The sequence below is a fragment of the Bubalus kerabau genome, chromosome 12 (assembly GCF_029407905.1).
Source record: "Bubalus kerabau isolate K-KA32 ecotype Philippines breed swamp buffalo chromosome 12, PCC_UOA_SB_1v2, whole genome shotgun sequence".
Lineage (NCBI taxonomy): Eukaryota > Metazoa > Chordata > Mammalia > Artiodactyla > Bovidae > Bubalus > Bubalus kerabau.
This window is the reverse complement of record NC_073635.1, coordinates 32,176,457-32,196,745: the sequence shown is the minus strand read 5'-3', so window position 1 is coordinate 32,196,745 and position 20,289 is coordinate 32,176,457. Positions and strand designations below refer to the sequence as shown.

The 20,289-nt window shown below is 42.0% G+C and overlaps 1 protein-coding gene across 2 annotated transcripts in view; it reads right to left on the bottom strand.

The window, feature by feature from the left end:
- Positions 1-20,289, bottom strand: part of FLT1 (fms related receptor tyrosine kinase 1) — a 205,066-nt gene that overhangs the window by 170,623 nt on the left and 14,154 nt on the right. For both annotated transcript variants that reach the window (XM_055542466.1, XM_055542467.1), the window contains one exon: positions 505-601. In XM_055542466.1, the coding sequence (XP_055398441.1) occupies positions 505-601 (97 nt within the window). The remainder of the gene's footprint in view (positions 1-504; positions 602-20,289) is intronic.

Here is a 20,289-nt window from a genome sequence, read left to right as displayed (position 1 = left end):
AAAAGAATCCGCCTGCAATGCAGGAGACCTGGGTTCAATCCCTGGGTCAGGAAGATCCCCTGGAGAAGGAAAACCCACTCCAGTATTCTTGCCTGGAGAATCCCATGGACAGAGGAGCCTGGTGGGCTACAGTCCATGGGATCACAAAGAGTTGGAGACATCTGATTTTTATATAAATACTATATATACATGGGGGGGGGGTGGTCTAAGTCCAGTCATCTGCTTTACAGAAGAGTAACACATTTAGAAAAACTTTTAAACAACTCAAAATGTTCAGGGCATCCCTTCCTCTGATTCCTTGTGAGTGAGTAATTCATCTCTCCCGTAGACGAATGAATCACCCTCCGTGGGAGGCTGGATGCATGTGGTTTGCACTCGGCAGATGGCAGGAAACCATGGCCATCTACCTGTCTGCTCTAGGAGGCCACCTTTCTACTCCCCTGGGGAAGGGTTTTGCCTTAGGAAGGACAAGCAGATGGTCCCCAAACCAATACAGTCACTCACCTGCATTTGAGATTCAGCGTCTGGCCAGCTTGCACCACGTGCCGGGTGCCTTTTAAACTCAGTTCAGGATGTGTTAATATTGAACCTGAACTAGATCCTGGAAAATAAAAGTTGAAGTGTATTATTTATTTTTCAAAAAAAACATTTGACTGTTCCAGGTCTTAGAAACTCTCGAGTTTCAACTTGTGGGATCTAGTTCCCTGGCAAGGGACTGAACCCAGGTCTCCTAAATTTACATCACGAAGTCTTAGCCACTGGCCCACCAGGGAAGTCCCTTGAAATGTGTTTTTTGAAAATTGCCCTCTCGTCTTTTTCTCTTTTCTCTTTTAAGTTAATTCCTATAAGTTCCTTTTATGGAAAGCTATAAATTCCATATGCAAAAAAGTACATCTAATACAAATATATTTCATTTCACAAAATTTTTGTAATCTAAGACTTGCTTACAAGTATTATATATCCTACTATGCCAAATGACCTAAAAATATTCAAAAGCCCATTAACTTAGAACATTAATAAGTTCAATTTATGGTTCAAAAAACAACCATATTAAGACTATATCGTAACTTATTAAAATATTCAGGATTAAATATCAATGTCATCCAAAGTATATTTCTAATATTGAACCAACATGAGTCATTTGGTTATACAGGCCTGTCTGATCTTTTTTCTGAATACTTTTCCTGGATTCTAGACATAGTTCACTCATTAATTGAGTCATGGTATTTTGGGCAATTCATTTCTCTTTCTGAACCGGTTTCCTCATGTGGAAAACTAATTATAGAATCAAAATCAGTTTTAGAAGCCACTTTGCTTATCTTACATAATCTCCAAGTTTCCTCTTTAGTGGAACAGAGAAGAGGGAACTGTCCGTTCCTACGTGACACTTGACAAGTATATTTTGTGGGAATCGTTATGAGACCATGAGATCAGCTATGAAAAAGTGCATTGAAGTCAACATCTCCATACAACACGGTATCCCCATACAACACAATATCCCTTTACAACATGATGTCCCTTTACAACACAACATCTCTATACAACACAATATCCATCCATGGGATCTGCTATGAGACCCTGGCCAAGTCACTTCTCTCCAGATCTCAGTTCTCTTATCCGTAAGGCAGGAGACTGGACTAGATGACTCTGGGTCTCTGTCCATTTCTGCCATCCCCAGAGCCAGGATTCTTTGAGCCACTGGTGCCATAGAAGTTGAAATTCTGCTGAAGCTCTTGTTGATTTATCAGGAGACACCTCAATCAGGAGCTCTCTCCTCCTCCCCTATTCTCTCTCTCCTCTTCGCCCTTTTTTTTAACCAGCTTTTTCCTGGTAAAAGCAGGAGTTTGGGGCTCAGGATTAGCAGGGATAAAGGTTGGGGGAGGGTAGGTAGAATCTAGAAAAATGGTATAGATGATCTTATTTGCAAAACAGAAATAGAGATACAGATGTAGAGAACAAACATATGGACACCAAGACGGGGAAAGGAGGGTGACGAATGAATTGGGAGATTGAGACTAACAAATATACACTATTGATGCTGTGTATAAAATAGATAAACTAATAAGGTCCTGCAGTATAGCACAGGGAACTCTACTCAGTGCTCTGTGGTGACTTGGATGGGAAGGAAATCCAAAAAAGAAGGGATATATGTATACACAGAACCGATTCACTTTGCTGTGCAGTAGAAACCAAAACAACACTGTAAAGTCACTTTACTCCAAAAAAATTAATTTTAAAAAAATGCTCGGGGGAAGGAGAAAAGATATTCTCAGAGGGAGCGAAGTTACATATGTGGAGCTGATCTTAGGGAATATTTTCACATAAAAAAATCAGTTTCCAGCTCTAAAACACAGGGAGCTCATCTTGGAGCTCTGTGATGACCTAAAGGGGTGGGATGGGGGAGGTGAGGGAGGCTCAGGCAGGAGGTGATATATGTATAATTATGGCTGATGTGCAATGTTGTATGACAGAAACCAACACAACATTGTAAAGCAATTTTCCTCCAACTAAAAAATAAATCAAAACAATAAAATAAATAATGCAAAAAAAAAAAAGCCTTCTAAAATGGACTCCAAAGCAGAAAATGGGATCTTGGACCACAGACCTGCACATGTCAGGTTCCATGGGGAAGTCTAGCAATGCTCCCTAGTGTTGCTCTCTGGTTCTAATAGTGCAAAGAAAACGAGACTCGGTGGCACACCTGCATGGGAAGCTTCACGTCGCCATGTCCTGAAGGCATGCCCTCGGCACTCCTAAGCAGGCCGTTTCTTGGTATACTCATGAGTGAATCGGAAAGCTGCCAGGCACAGCCTGGGGACTTGGTTCTCTGTCACCTGAGTGGCAGGCATGCTGCCTGGCATGTGACAGATAGACACCCTTGTCACCGATACCTGGCAGAATCACGCCCCTGCCCCACTCCCATCAGAGAATGTTTTGCTGGGTATGTAACTCCAACAAAGATGTTAACATTATCTGCTTTCCTGGTGTTGCTGTTTTATTAAATATTTTTAAAGTCACTTTTTAAAAAAAGATTATTTTTTGGTGTGGACCATTTTTCAGTCTTTATTTGTTACAATATTGCTTCTATTTTGTGTTTTGGTTTTTTGGCTGCGAGGCATGTGGAATCTTAGCTCCCTGACCAGGGATCGAACCTGTACCCCCTGCATTGGAAGGCGAAGTCTTAACTACTGGACCTCTACGGAAGTCCCCAAAGTCACTTTTATATACAATAGGCCCTGGTATTGAAATACAACGGGAACAAATGGTTCAGTACTGACTAGCTGCTACTGCTGCTGCTACGTCGCTTCAGTCGTGTCTGACTCTGTGCGACCCCATAGACGGCAGCCCACTAGACTCCTCTGTCCCTGGGATTCTCCAGGCAAGAATACTGGAGTGGGTTGCCATTTCCTTCTCCAATGCATGAAAGTGAAAAGGGAAAGTCAAGTTGCTCAGTTGTGTCCGACTCTTAGCGACCCCATGGACTGCAGCCTACCAGGCTCCTCCGTCCATGGGATCTTCGAGGCAAGAGTACTGGAGTGGGGTGCCATTGACTAGACTTAAGTTCAAATGACTGTACCATTGAGATCCAGTTGGTCTATTAAATAACCTCACAGAACAGGCCAACGGATTCAGGTACCTAAAGAAAAATTTTGTCCTTTCCTCACCTTTGAGTTTCCTGAGGCAACAAGTAGCTCAAAATCCATGACCCAGAAGAACACTAGGTCTTTCTAAAGCCACAGCCAGCAACTGATAATGCCTGCCCTGAAAAACACCCAGGCCAGAGCATGGAATGTTGAGGGTTTCATTGAGCAATTGTTCGTGGGTTGTAGCAGGTCCACCCAAGCTTCCTGTGGAAAATTCTGGGCAATAAGTGGTAGGTGTCTCTGTGGTTTGTGTGCACATAGTAAGCTTTCCCATCCAGGAGCAGCCAAGGGGCAGATGCCTTCCTTCTCCTGGCGGGACGTGAGCCTTCCTTTTTTTTCAGTTGCTATTTTGGTTTCCAAATTGTGTGACTCTTTGCTCTGTGAGTGCCTAGAACACCAGCACTCCTGACCCTTGTCAGAGAGAACCATAAGCCTTAAAGAACCACCCAAATTCCACCAGAGAGAAGCATCACGCAGAGAAGATCCCTTAAAAAATATGCCCTCTGCACGTCCCTCTCTGCTTCTCCCACTTCAGCCTCCAACCAAAAAACAACACAAAACAACCAACCTGAGTGATTAGCTAAGACACTGAGAGAAAAACAGCATTAAGGGAAAGTTTGGGGGGAGAGAAATGTTGATAGAAATATTTTGCTATAGAACTTGTTTCCACCGACATAATGAATTTTGTACTTGGAACGAGGAAGCTAGAAAAAAGTAGGTGACTGAAAGAAAGGAAAGGAGAGGTATAAGGAAATGGTATTTTGAAGTAACTGGACACTTTGGGACATCACATTCTTCAGTTAATAGGAAACTAGAATCTCATAAAGATGAACAGAGATGCCAAAACTACAGTTCAAAAGGAAAACTGACAAGGGAAAAGTGAGACACTTATTCATCAACTATTCTGAAATTTCAATAGGCTTTAAAACATTTCTTTGAAGCAGTTTAATGCACTTACACCTACTTGTGTAATGAAATATTTAACTAATGTTTTTTGAGTATCTCTGGCACGTCAGACATTTTCCCCAACTCGATCATAATGTGTATAAGGACGTGAATATGCATATATTCCAAGATCCCACATCTTCCCACCAAGGAAGACTCTGTTTGCTCTGCTCATGAGTAGGTCAGAGTCACATTGTTCATTTAGAAATAAATCGACAGGATACTTCATTTCAAAGGGTGGAGTGCTATGACTTTACAATGGTCCCCCACTGTGAGGCTCAGATGGGGATCAGGACTTTTCACTGTTTGCCAGGGTAGCCTAGAAGCCTGGTTTAAAAGTTATTGTCCCCTCAGAGAACTAGGTGGTCTGTGAACCATTGTTTTCATCAAAGTTAACGACAGTAGAATCATGGGGGTCCAAGGGATCTCCTTATATCAGGAAAAATAACTCTTTAAATAAAATCAAACAGAAAACTCAAACAAAAAATGCAGTCAACAACGTGAAAAGGCACTCCACGGACTGGGGGAAAATATTTGCAAATCATATATCTGCTAAGGGGTTAATATCCAAAACGTATATTTAAAAAACCCACACACAACTCAATAGGAGAAAACCAAACCCATTTTACAAATGGGCAGCTGCTGCTGCTGCTGCTAAGTCACTTTAGTCGTGTCTGACTCTGTGCGACCCCAAAGACGGCAGCCCACCAGGCTCCCCCGTTCCTGGGATTCTCCAGGCAAGAACAATGGAGTGGGTTACCATTCCCTTCTCCAATGCATGAAAGTGAAAAGGGAAAGTGAAGTCGCTCAGTCATATCCAACTCTTAGTGACCCCATGGACTGCAGCCTACCAGGCTCCTCTGTCCGTGGGATTTTCCAGGCAAGAGTACTGGAGTGGGGTGCCATTGCAGAGGATCTGAATATTTTCCCCAAAGACAGATGATCAACACACAAAGATGCTCAACATCATGGATCATCAGGGAAACGCAAATCAAAACCACAGTGAGATATCACCTCACACACAGAATGACTATTATCAAAAGGACATGCAATAGTAAGAATTGCGGAGAGGGTGGAGAAAAGGGAACCCTTGTGCACTGTTGATGGGAATGTAAACTGTGCGGCCACTACAGAGAACAGAAAGAATTTTTCTCAAAAAGTTAAAAATAGAACTCTCATCTGCTGCTGCTGCTAAGTCGCTTCAGTCGTGTCCGACTCTGTGTAACCTCATAGATGGCAGCCTACCAGGCTCCCGTCCCTGGGATTCTCCAGGCAAGAACACTGGAGTGGATTGCCATTTCCTTCTCCAATGCATGAAAGTGAAAAGTGAAAGTGAAGTCGCTCAGTCGTGTCCGACTCTTAGCGACCCCAGGGACTGCAGCCTACCAGGCTCCTCCGTCCATGGGATTTTCCAGACAAGAGTACTGGAGTGGGGTGCGAGCTATCATATGGTCCAGCAATTCCATGTCTAAATATTTATCTGAAGGAAATGAAAACACGGAAAGACATGCATTCACATGTTAACTGCAGCATTATTTATAATAGTCAAGGCATGAAAGCAACCTGAGCTCCACTGATGGATGAAAAAAGAAGATGGATGGGTCTATATACTCACTGGAGTACTACTCAGCCATAAAAAAGAATGCAATCTTGTCATCTGATTCCATACGGATGGACCTTGAGGCCATTATGCTAAGTGAAATAAGTCAGAGAAAGACAAGTATGGTATGATCTCACATGTGGAATCCAAAAAAAAAAAAATCAAAACAAAAACAAACTAAATGCAGACTGTGGAAATGGACTTTTGTCACAGGCTTCATTATCAGGAAAAACTAGTAAGGTCAAGCAGAGTGGGCTAATAGCATTAAAAAGCTGATATGTATATATACTCTTATGTGACCACTGACACTTTGTATTGTCCTTGCTTGAATAGTTTCCTTCATTGTTTGTCTGTTCCGTGTTATCAGGTAGGTAGAAAGAGAAGAGACCTTTATGGCCCTTAAACAAACACCCCTTCATTCCCCACATGATGACCTCTGGGAGGAAGCCCATGCATAGACGGTCCTAAGATGCTGCCTCTTTCCCACCTGTACTTCACTGGCAAGATGGGATGCTTTCTTTGATCTCAGTAGGAAGAGTGAATAAAATTCCAAGTAAATAAAAAGGCTTTATTTTGCAACCAAATCAAAGCCCAAATGACTGAGACTCTTTCTTCAAAACTCTTCAAAGCTACCATGATGGACACTGAAAGAGGGAACACCGACCTCGGGTCATCATGAACCCGACAGCCTTGCCCATCACTGTTAAGACTGGGAGACGGTTCTTATATAAAAAGTGGCCAAAAAGTATCTTTAGAACACCACTTTTTATTTATCTAAGTAATAACAGTGCTCTGATGGGTTAAATGCAACTTCTAGACAAGCTCTTTAGCCCCTCTTCCTTCCAGACACCCCCTTACCCCTACTATACTGAAATCAAAGGGTTGTTCTCTGTAAGAAAGGGGCCTTTTTCAAACAGGAATCATGAAACAGCTATGTTTTTCCATTTTTGATTGAGAACATGAATCCCCCCAGCTCTACTACTAGCTAGCTCTGTTGTGGCCAAGAGCAAGTCACCTTAAGCCTCAGATTCTTCATCAGCTCACAGAGGAGGCTGGAGTTAGATTCTGACAGCCCCTTCCGGCCTAAAAAGCCAGTGATTTTTATATCCACAGTAATTAATAGCAATGTACAAGTTAGAAACCACTTTTAAAAACATAACCTCTGGAAAACCAAATAACCCATTTTAAAAATAGATTAAGGATCTGAATAGACATGTCACGTGCCAGTTACCAGATGAAAAGATGCTGGAATCCATGAGGAAAATGCAAATCAAAACCACAGTGAAGTACCAATTTCACACCCACTTGGATGCTTCAATTAGGGGAAAAAAAATAGTAAGAAGTGTTGATCAAGATATGGAGGAATAAGAGCCCTTGTATATTGCTGGTAGGATTATAAAGTGATGCAATCGTGTTGGAAAACAGACAGCCGTTCCTTAAAAGGTTAAACATAAGTTAAACCTATGACCCAGCAATTCCACTCTTAGGTATCTACCCAAGAACTAAAAACATATGTCCACATAAAAACTTGTAAACAGATGTCCATAGCAGCATTACTTCTAATATCCAAAAAAGTGGAAACAACCCCAATGATGGATAAACAAAATGCAGTCAATCCATACAACGAAACCTTATTTGGCAATAAAAAGAAATAAAGTATAGAGACATGCTACAACATACATGACCCTAGAAAACGCGGAGCTGGTTCACACAGAGCAAAGGCCTGGTGGGGACGCAGTGAGAAGGTGGCCGTCTACAAGGCATGCAGAGAGGTCTCAGGAGAAACCAAAACTGATGACACCTTGAGGTTAGACTTCCAGCTTCCAGAACCACGACAAAATCAATCCTCTTGTTTAAAAACCAAAACCACTATACCAAGTAAAAGAAGCCCGTTATGAATGCCCACATATTGTTTGACTCCACGTACATCACATGTCCAGAACAGGCAAATCCATAAAGACAGAAGGCAGGGGTCAGGCTGGGGGAGAAGGGAACAGGAGTGACTAATATGGAAACTTCTTTATGGGGTGAAAACATTCTAATATTAGATAGTGGTAATGGTCATTCAACTCTGTGAATATATTAAAAATCACTGACTTACAATTTACAATGGCTTGTTTTACGGTATGTGAATTTTATCTCACTAAAGCTGCTTTTGAATAACTGTGGTGCTGGAGAAGACTCTTGAGAGTCTCTTGGACTACAAGATCAAACAAGTCAATCCTAAAGGAAAACAACCCTGAATGTTCATTGGAAGGACTGATGCTGAAGATGAAGCTCCAATACTTTGGCCACCTGATGTGAAGACCCGACTCACTGGAAAAGACCCTGATGCTGGGAAAGACTGAAGGCAAAAGAAGAGAGGGGCAGAGGATGAGATGGTTAGCACCACTGATTCAATGGACACGAATCTGAGCAAACTCCAGAAGATAGTGAAGGACAGGGAAGCCTGGCATGCTGCAGTTCACGGGGTCGCAAAGAGGCAGACGTGACTTAGCAAATAAACAACGACAACAGCAACAACAAAAAAAACTTATGACGGAAATAATCACCGTTATGCTGACCATTGCACTATTTTGAACTTTTTTGCTACATATAACCTCATCAGTGTTAAATTTTGAACTTTTGTTTCTCCAATTTACAGCTTCAGAAGGCTAATTTTAGAAAAACAATTTTCCTTCTTGTTCAGTAACATCATTACTTATGTATTAGAAGATTTACAAACATACGGCAAAAAACACAGCTTGTTTCCCCAAATTGCAATTCTTTAATTTTAATTTAAAATTGCTTCAAATTGCATATGGAATCTTAACTATTTAAATTGTAATTTTAACAAATTGAGTCACACAAAATTATGTCGCTAGAGCTCTTGGAAGAAATCTACTGGTATTTCCTTTTATAGTAAAATGACTGATTTCTAATGTATTTGTTTTTAATGCAAAGCTTCGTATATCAAGTTCATTTCAAATGAGATGCATCTGTCTTTGATTCTGCATACCACATTTTCAATAGTACATAATCCTACATGATAAATGACCTCTTTATCTAAATATGAATCCCCAAGTATCATGTTTCTAAAATTTGATGTTAAGATCACGAGCCTTTACCAAGGTTGTATGAGGTTAATTAAACATAATTCATAATAAAAGAAGACTTTCTTTCCTCAAGATGTAGCTTATTAAAAGCTTAAGTCTCATAGACTAAATCTCAGAATCTTTTTGGTTGGTGGCAGGGGTGGGAAAAAGGTGAAGAATGCAGTCGCAAATAAACCAAAATTTCTAGAAACTTCCAAAACTTTTGTTTGAGATGCTAATGCCTACAGGGCTCTAATAATTGTTAAAAAAGTTAACTCTTGGTCTTAATTTCTGTGTCTTGCCTCTCATAAAGTATTTGCCAGATAATACGAGGAGTCCTTTATAACTGATCACACTAGTCAGAATGACTCTTAAAGATTACAGCACTGGGGTAGCAGACAGGCACACACGCTACCGGAGGCATCATAAAGTACATTTTCTGTCACCTCTAGCATGATGGGGAAAGACCAGAGGGCTTCTGTTCTATCTGCCTAGAGACTATATCAAAATGGGGATGGCATGGGAATTTGTACAACAGCAGCATAACTCAAGTGAGTCCCACAGTGAGAAGCAATATTGGTTTCTTAAATGTTATTTTTCTCCCCAAATCAACTGGCCTTAAATCAAGGAAGGATCTAAAGAAATGAAAGGATGTTTATGAAAGTGTGTGCACACATACAGAGGCATCTGCGCATATGCACACGCGTCTCTCTCTGGGAAGTTTGTGTTAGGTGCGGTGGGAGGTTGGTGTAGAAATGAGAGGGGTCAGGGTGTGTGCGGCTACTGCACCTTCAGTCTTAGGCACATAGAACTCCTTTCATGCTGGGAGTCAGAAACCAACATGTGCTCAGCAACAGCCAAAGCTCTCACTCACTGCTGACTAATCCCTGGCGGAGATAGGACTGTGACTTTTAGATGGACAAATACAGGATATTTTAGATTACAGTAACTGCGTTATTGATCTTCTGGGTTAGGGAGCTGCTTCCAGCAATGATACACCTAATTTGTAGAAAGTTGGTAATCCCAGAGACTATTTTCTTTTTCATCTTTACATGAAACTATTTTATCACAGGGACCCACAAAAAAGAAATCACTGGCTTCTTGCTTTAGAGTTTCTGCTACCCAATGTTATCCCTAGATCATCAGATTTGAAATACAAATGATCTGATCTCCATGCCTTAATAGAAAATCTAAGAGTCATTTCTATAGCATTCAGTTCAGTTCAGTTGCTCAGTCGTGTCCGACTCTTTGCGACCTCATGAATCGCAGCACGCCAGGCCTCCCTGTCCATCACCAACTCCCGGAGTTCACTCAAACTCACGTCCATTGAATCAGTGATGCCATCCAGCCATCTCATCCTCTGTCGTCCCCTTCTCCTCCTGCCCCCAATCCCTCCCGGCATCAGAGTCTTTTCCAATGAGTCAACACTTCGCATGAGGTGGCCCAAGTATTGGAGTTTCAGCTTTAGCATCAGTCCTTCCAAAGAAATTCCAGGGCTGATCTCCTTCAGAATGGACTGGTTGGATCTCCTTGCAGTCCAAGGGACTCTCAAGAGTCTCCTCCAACACCACAGTTCAAAAGCATCAATTCTTTGGTGCTCAGCTTTCTTCACAGTCCAACTCTCACATCCATACATGACCACTGGAAAAACCATAGCCTTGACTAGACGGACTTTTGTTGGCAAAGTAATGTCTCTGCTTTTGAATATGCTATCTAGGTTGGTCATAACTTTCCTTCCAAGGAGTAAGCGTCTTTTAATTTCATGGCTGCAGTCACCATCTGTAGTGATTTTGGAGCCCAGAAAAATAAAGCCTGACACTCTTTCCACTGTTTCCCCATCTATTTCCCATGAAGTGATGGGACCAGATGCCATGATCTTCGTTTTCTGAATGTTGAGCTTTAAGCCAACTTTTTCACTCTCCACTTTCACTTTCATCAAGAGGCTTTTGAGTTCCTCTTCACTTTCTGCCAAAAGGGTGGTATCATCTGCATATCTGAGGTTATATGTCTTGAATTCAAGTGTAAAAAAAGACAAGTGAAAAAAATAATTTCATTTCAGTAGTGACCACTGACACAACCTTATACAGATGTTTATTTGAATAATTTGTTTTAAAGCTGTCTTACAATTTAAGTTTTTAATTGTCAGTCAACAAAACCCATAAATAGCCTTCCAGCCCAAGGCACAAAGCACCCCATAGTATTAGCCCCTAGGTGGCCAAGGTCTTCATTCCATCCACGCACAGCTGATGGACTTTACTCATTTTTCCTTAAACTCTATAAACGTTACAGAAAAGAAAAAAATTCTGTGTGGTTTGAGACGTTGACCCAAGTCCTCTACTGACATGGACATTCCTACCGTCAGCGTTTACGAGGGGCACATCTTCAGGGGTACCTCTCTGAGCTCTTTACTTGACACTGGCTTCTCGGAGGGTCATGGTTTAACAGGGTGCATTCATTTATCATAGAGCCTGTCACCGGCTACCATCAGGAGTCTACCCTCCCCATGACCTGTACCCAGGCCAACCTCCTTTTCATGTGACATCAGAGTTAATGAAGGTTGGTCAGTGAGAAATCTCCTGCCGGCCGAGGAGTTACCTTTCTTCCCCTGAAACGCTCTCCCACACTGATGTCCTTTCATCGAGGGAGCCCACACACTGCCTCCCCAGGGTTGTCTAACGAGATGTCACTTCCAGTTACCATTCGATGTCATGGGAGTTATCTGAGAGGCCTGGAGCAAGGGTCAAGATCTGGTGGACGGGGCACGAGACACAGCTCGCAAAGCACTCAGAGAAGATGGTGGGCTTTCCTCTGCTTACACAGAAGGAGATGAACAGAACCAATGCTCTTAACACCCTGAGCATGCAGAGAGGAAGGTTTAGGGGGAGGGCTCAGCACAGCTGTAGCTCTACCAGCAGCTGGAAATGCATGTAAAGCAGACAGCCCGGCAGCCTCCGCTCTTACCCAATGTCACCGTTCAGAGACTGGGAAAACTGGGGATGACACCTCTCACAAAAGGTGCTTACAAGCACCAGTCATATTATGCTATCATTCATGTCGATTTACAAGTTATTTCAGGCCAGACTATATCAATTTTCAGGTTATAAACACCTGAAAAACAGAAGGCTCAGTAGAGGTGCAATTTTTTTTTTGATGTATTAATTTTTATTTGGAGGATAACTGCTTTACCATATTGAGTTGGTTTCTGCCATTCATCAACATGAATCAGCCATAGGTATATATATGTCCTCTGCCTTTTGAACCTCTCTCCCATCCCATCCCACCCATCTAGGTTGTCATAGAGCACCTGTCTGAACTGTCATACAGCATATTCCCATCGGCTGTTTTGCATATGGTGTGTATGTTTCCACGCTACTCTCTGTGTCCACAAGTCTGTTCTGTCTGCATCTCCACTGCATCTCCACTGCTGCCCTGCAAACGGGTTCATCAGTACCATCTTTCTAGATTCCATACACACGTGTTAATACATGGTATTTGTTTTTCTCTGACTTACTCTACTCTGTACAATACGCTCTAGGTTCATCCACCTCATTCAAACTGACTCAAATGTGTTCTTCTTTATGGCTGAGTAATATTCCATTATATATGGACCATAATTCGATAAACATTCATGTAATGTACAAATACTTGGCTTACTGGAAACAACCAAGATTTTCCTGTTGTTGTTCCTCTTTCATCAGTTGGTGGATCCTGGAGCACAGGGAGCAAGTTGCATCATTAGGCATAGCTATCATATTAATAAAAGGCCCTAATATTAGCCTTCTAACCTCTGAATGGTTTAGGATTACAAGTTTCAGTTCAGCTAAAGGTATCCTCCATATTATTCTTTGTAAACAAACAATTACTAGTCTGGGAGCATGGGACAGTATGCACGCAACCCACAATGTAAGATCTAGAGTCTTCCCTATTCCCTGTGGCATTAGGACTATGCTTTGGTCTACCACCAAACGTTTTACCAAATACTCTGTGTGCATTACTGTCCAGTGCCAAAGTTCTGGGCATCTATGCAGGCAATGGCTGCAGGGTCCCTGAATTCAAGGGCATATTATTTACATGGATCCCTCTGGGTTCCTTTAGAAAGGAAAGCATCACAGAGAAGATCTGGGAAATATCTTACTGATTCAATGCAGGAGTTTGCCATAGAATAACTAAAGTTTAAGGACGGGAATTAGAACTTTAAATTTTAGTTGACCCACTGTGTATAACCTATTATGTAACACTATAATCCTCAGGTTCATACACAGGTCTTTCTGGAAAAAACAGAACATATCATGGAATGCTGCTGCTGCTTAGTCGCTCAGTCCTGTCTGACTCTTTGCGACCCCATGGACTGCAGCCTCCCAGGCTCCTCTGTCCATGGGGATTCTCCAGGCCAGAATACTGGAATGGGTTGTCATGCCCTCCTCTAGGGGATCTTCTCGATCCAGGGATTGATCCCAGGTCTCCCGAATTGCGGGCGGATTCTTTACCAGCTGAGCCACCAGGGAAGTCTAAGAATACTGGAGTTGGTAGCCTATCCCTTCTCCAGGGGATCTTCCAAATCCAGGAATTGAACCGGAGTCTCCCACATGGCAGGTGGATTCTTTACCAGCTGAGCTACCAGGAAAGCCCAAGAATGCTACTAACTATAAAATATATATATATCATGCTGACGTTTTAATTTCAAATCCAAAATGATGCCTTAACATTTTTGTATCATACGGACTTCCCTGGTGGTCCAGAGGCTAAGACTCTGTGTCCCCAGTGCAGGGGGCCTGGGTTTGATCCCTGGTCAGGGAACTAGATCTCACATCCCACAACTAAGAATGTGAGTGCGATAACTAAAAGAGCCCATGTGCTACATCAAAGACCCTGTGAACCCCAACTAAGACCTGGTGCAGCCAAATAATTTTTAAAAAACTACATCATAAAATGAAGAAAGGCAGGCAAGTGTATACCTTAAACTCGAGCTGAAAAAGCAGAAAATGCTGTTATCCCTAACTCAAAGTTTGGTCCATGCTTTTTATACATTGACTTTCTACTTTCTTACAAATAATGACACACCACCACTTGTTTTTCATATAAAAACAGGGGAGAAATAAAATGAGATTGGAAGGCTGAGTGTGATAAAGTCCTGATGTTAATTTCAAGCTTATTCTGATTGTTTCTCAAATCTAAACTACACAAAACACATTTTTTTCTGGAGTTCTTTGGACTGTCTATAAAGGAGGTGTTTTATAAATTCACTAAGAGAAAAGTTGAGAGATCTCTGTCTTTGTTACCAATAACATATACAAACCCTCTGACCCTTGAGATTTAAATGGCCAAGAGTGTGCAATAAAGTTATCCATCACAGGGGAATGGAGGTTTGGAAAGCTGTTAGCACACTTTCTAAGGCTCATTAAACACTGTCCCTGACCATTGTGTTTGTTGTCAAAATCAGTTTCCTTCTAAATTAAACAATTTGGAATACAATTGCCTTTCATTACACATATTTTGAAGATTAATCCTACGTAGACAATGTGATGGGTACATTGACTGAACAGTTATTTTCAATTCTGCTTTGCTTTAATTCTCATGTTTTCTTACGACTCAATTTACATAGGAAGTATGGGTAATAGCTGGCCTTCCTAAGATTTTACAAACGTCAAAAAAAATTCTTTATCTCAGATGGAATTAGTGTTATACAAATTTTGCTGACAGCCAAGCTTCTGGAAGGAAAAGGAACCAATTAAAAGCAGTATGCTGCCACTGGAAGTATCTCGATTTTAAAAGAAATAATTGACTGAAGGCTTTTCACTCCAATATGTGATATTAGAGTCTTCCTTACAAATATCCATGAAAGATTTTAAAGTCATTTGCATCTAAAACCTGAAGAAAATTGGTTTTCATTCTTGGGGCATTTTCACTCATACAGTTGCACTAGTTGGTATAGAATCTTCATCTTTACGATCATCCAAGATATCACACGCCTGATGGAGGAAAAAAATAAAACCAAACACCAATTTCTATCACCCGTTGGCCATTGGCCTAACAGACTTTAAGTGCATATGCATTGGTGCTCAGTGTGTCCAGCTCTTTGCAGTCTCATGAACTGGAGCCCACCAGGCTCTTCTGTCCATGAGATTCTCCAGGCAAGAATACTGGAGTGGGTTGCCATGCCCTCCTCCAGGGGATCTTCCCAACCCAGGGACTGAACCCTCATCTCTTGCGTCTCCTGCATTGGCAGGTGGATTCTTTGCCACTGTGCCAACAGGCTTTACAATAACTTATGAATCAGCTCATTCTGAAGGACAAGACCAAAACCAAGAAGCAGAAGTTACATGAAACCAGGGGGAGAACTCTGAAGAGAGGGAGTAAGGTCCCCAAAACTGGAGCTGCCCCCACAAAGTGAAACCACCAGCTGGGACATGAAACTGATTGAGCAAGTTAAGGGTCAGACTCCCATCCACGATTCCAGGAAGCTGGCAGTGCATCACCCTCATTCATGTCCTCTTCTCATCCCTTTTACAGTCAGCCAACCTTGTTTTTTCCCCCTACTTCTATCCCCAGACACCCCCTTCCTCTCACCCCAGCATCTTGAGGCTCTCTCTGCTCTACAACCTCAGCGTTTATTCTTCCATTGAATATTTCTAACATATTCTACTTGCACTCCAGTCCCCTATGATGAAAAGGCATCTTTTTTGAATTTAGTTCTAAAAGGTCTTATACATCTTCATAGAATTCAACATTCAAAAAACTAAGATCATGGCATCTGGTCCCATCACTTCATGGCAAATGGATGCGGAAACAATGGAAACAGTGGCAGACTTTAATTTTCCTGGGCTTCAAAATCACTGCAGACAGTGACTGCTGCCACGAAATTAAAAGACGCTTGCTCCTTGGAAGAAAAGCTATGGCAAACCTAGCATGTTAAAAAGCAGAGATATTACTTTGTCAACAAAGATCTGTATAGTCAAAGTTACGGTTTTTCCAGCAGTCATGTATGGATATGAGATTTGAACCATAAAGAAGGCTGAGCACTGAAGAATTGATGCTTACAAACTGGTGTGGGAGAAGACTCTTGAGAGTCCCTTGGACAACAAGGAGATCAAACCAGTCAATCCTAAAGGAAGTTAACCCTGAATATTCATTGGAAGGACTGATGCTGAAGTTGAAGCTCCAATACTTTGGCCACTTGATGTGAAAAGCCGACTTATTAGAAAAGACCCTGATGCTGGGAAAGATCGAAGGCAGGAGAAGAAGGGGATGACAGAGGACAAGATGGTTGGATGGGATCACCAACTCAATGGACATGAGTTTGAGCAAGCTCTGGGAGATAGTGAAGGACAGGGAAGCCTGGCATGCTGTAGTCCATGGGGTTGCAAAGAGTCAGACACAACTCAGAGACTGAACAATAGCAACATACCCTAAGAGAAGGATACAATAAAAAGTAAGAACAAGATCACTTCTTTAAAGGGTTTATAACTTAGGATAGATAACAGATAACTAAGTATATATGGATGCATATAATTTTGTACTTATAGCTTTTTACAAATGTAAAATTACGTTATCTTAGTGGATGATTAGAGGGAAGTGTACCAGAGTCGGGGGAGGGCATCAAGTCCTGGGAGTGAAGGACTCTCTCAGAAGAATGATGTTGAAGCTAAGACCAGAAGAATTAGTGTGTATTTGCTGAAGGAAACACCAGGGTCTCTCTCCTCCCAATCTGCAAACCCTCTAAAACCCATCTTTACTTTGCATACAATTGTTCTCTTTTATCAACTACTCTTAATTCTCTTGCTTCTAAAGCTCTGCTTTCCTTGACTTCTTTGCTGAGAAGAGAGAACCCTACTGTCTCTTTCCAATGCCCTGGTTTAGGCTTTTTTTTTTTTTTTAAGTCTGGGGTCTACTTGACTTCATTTGCTACTGCGGAAAAAAAGGCACAAGTGGACATTCACTGGAGGATATGCCTAGGTCACACTGTGCTTTTTGAAATCATGGAAGAGACATGGGATGGACGCTAAACAAGGGGAATAAAAGAAAATGACTGGATATGGCCAGTTTATTGTTGTTCAGTTGCTCAGTCGTGTCTGACTCTCTGACTCCACAGCCTGCAGCACGCCAGGCTTCCCTGTCCTTCGCTCTCTCCAGGAGTCTGCTCCAACTCGCATCCATTGAATCAGTGATGCCATCCAACCATCTCATCCTCTGCCACCCGCTTCTCCTCCTGGATCAGTTTGGCCAGGACTTAACTCGTCCCTCCTCATCTCTTTTCCTAGCCTACACCATGGATGATCCAGAGCCATGGGGAAATGGTTTTCAACACAAATGTTCTTATCCAAGATGGCGAAAACAATGGCAGCAATCATAGCATCACCTTTATGTTTAGATTGCACTGATGTGACTGCAGCCATGAAATTAAAAGACGCTTACTCCTTGGAAGGAAAGTTATGACCAACCTAGATGGCATATTCAAAAGCAGAGACATTACTTTGCCAGCAAAGGTTCGCCTAGTCAAGGCTATGGTTTTTCCTGTGGTCATGTATGGATGTGAGAGTTGGACTGTGAAGAAGGCTGAGCGCCGAAGAATTGATGCTTTGGAACTGTGGTGTTGGAGAAGACTCTTGAGAGTCCCTTGGACTGCAAGGAGATCCAACCAGTCCATTCTGAAGGAGATCAGCCCTGGGATTTCTTTGGAAGGAATGATGCTAAAGCTGAAACTCCAGTACTTTGGCCACCTCATGCGAAGAGTTGACTCATTGGAAAAGACTTTGATGCTGGGAGGGATTGGGGGCAGGAGGAGAAGGGGACGACAGAGGATGAGATGGCTGGATGGCATGACTGACTCAATGGACGTGAGTCTCAGTGAACTCCAGGAGTCGGTGATGGACAGGGAGGCCTGGTGTGCTGCAATTCATGGGGTCACAAAGAGTCGGACACGACTGAGCGACTGATCTGATCTGATCTAATGTACCTACAAATTAAGGTTCCCGACCAACTGTCTTCTGTGCTATTTGGGAAGCCTGACCAGCTAAGATTCACAGCTGTGAAGATGAAGCAGAAACCAGCCGTTCTTCTTGAAGGGCTTTCAGCGCTGAGTGGCCCCTTAGGACATGAGTCACTGAGAAATGGATTAGGTGAACACCACCACGTGTTCAAGATTATCTAAGTCAACAAACAGAGATCATCTCAAAGCTAGGTGCCCTTTGTTTTTAAAGGACACGTTTTGAGTACAGACAGTCACGAATTCTTCACTAACATAAGTGAGTGATTTCAGTAAAATTCAGTTCACATCACAAAATGACACACTTACTCAAGGGTCAATACATAGCACAATAAATACAACCATGTTCCTATCTTGAAATAAAATGTAATGGGTTAGTCGACGATAATCACTTGAGCAGATTTTGAGTATGTTAAAAGTGCTCTAAAATAAAAGAGTCCTCCACGCACGCCAAATTCACGCTGGAGGTTGACATGGACCTCAAATGATGACTGGCGGTGAAACAGACATCAGGAGAATTAAATTCAATATGGTCCGTGCTTTCCCTTGTGAAACTAGAGCAGAAGAGATAGTGTTCCAAGACACTGTCAGAAAACATGTTTCTTTAAAGAAATTTTCCCTCCCAAGTTTGGACTTACTTTTCCAAAATGGTGAGTGAATTAGTCCAGCTAAGCGATCCCGTGCCATCTGCTTGCCATAAAGCACACTAAAAATCAACAACTCTGTTTCTACTCGTTAGAATTTTACTACTCCTCTCTACATGGATATAGAACCACTACATTTAATATCCAGGCCAAAAGGACTAAAGTTGAAATTCTTGAAAATTAGCTTGCATAGGAGTTTCCTGTATTTCAAAGTGGCTTTGTGTGGCAAATGCTGGACTTAATCTATTTTTCACTTACCAGCTTTGAGAACAGGAAATGGGGTAGGGAAGTGAGTGGTAGAACCACGTCTAATCTATACACCAACAATACGTGTCAAATATTACAATACGTGTCAAATATTCCTTCACTGCAAAAAGTTGTAGGTACACAAATTCCATTCTAGGGCGATACAATTCCTCAACTCCCATACTTCTCCCCCCACCCCCTTCTCTAGTTCTAGCAGAATTCCCTATGGAGAAGATTTCAAAGCTATAAAACTTTCCAAATAACAACAGAGAACAAAAATCTGATCCAGCAGGAGACCATAAGTGGAAAAGAGAGTTGGAGTTTTCCAGGAAGAAAACAATACCATTAAGCACAGATGAAATAATGTAACATAGGTTTACATTGCCTTTTAAGATGGTTTGCAATCCCCTCCAATATATGGCTGCCTCTCTGCCTGTTTACATATATTTTCAGTTTCTCTAATGCCAACTTAGAAAAAGAAAACCATCTTAAAAATCCAACAGTATATAGGTCCCCCTCCTTACAACTTTCATCCAAGCCATGCAGTCTTTCAATCACACTTTCTACTGTCTCCTTGGAACAGGAGATAAAACTCCTCTCTAGGTGGCAGAACGGGATTTTTTTTTTTTCCCCTCAGATTCGAGTAAACATGCTCATATTCTGGTATCAAAATATATCCCTCTCAGTGTGGAGAAAGGGAATTCTCCTACACTACTTGGTGGGAAGGTGAGTTGGTGCAGCCACTAAGGAAAACAGTGTTGGGGTTCCTCAAAAACTAAAAATTGAATTGCCATATGATCCAACAATCCCACTCCTGGGCACATATTCAGAGAAAACTATCATTTGAAAAGATATGTGCCTCTATGTTCACTGCAGCACTGTGGTGACTCAGACAGTAAAGAATCTGCCTGCCATGCAAGAGACCTGGGTTTGATCCCTGGGTCGGGAAGATTCCCCTGGAGAAGGGAATGGCTAGCCACTCCAGTATTCTTGCCTGGAGAATTCCATGGACAGAGGAGCCTGGCGGGCTACAGTCCATGGGGTCGCAAAGAGTCAGACATGACTGAGTAACTAACACTTTCACTTAATTATTATTATACATGCACCCTTGTGTTCATAGCAGCACTATCTACAATAGTCAAGACACAGAAAT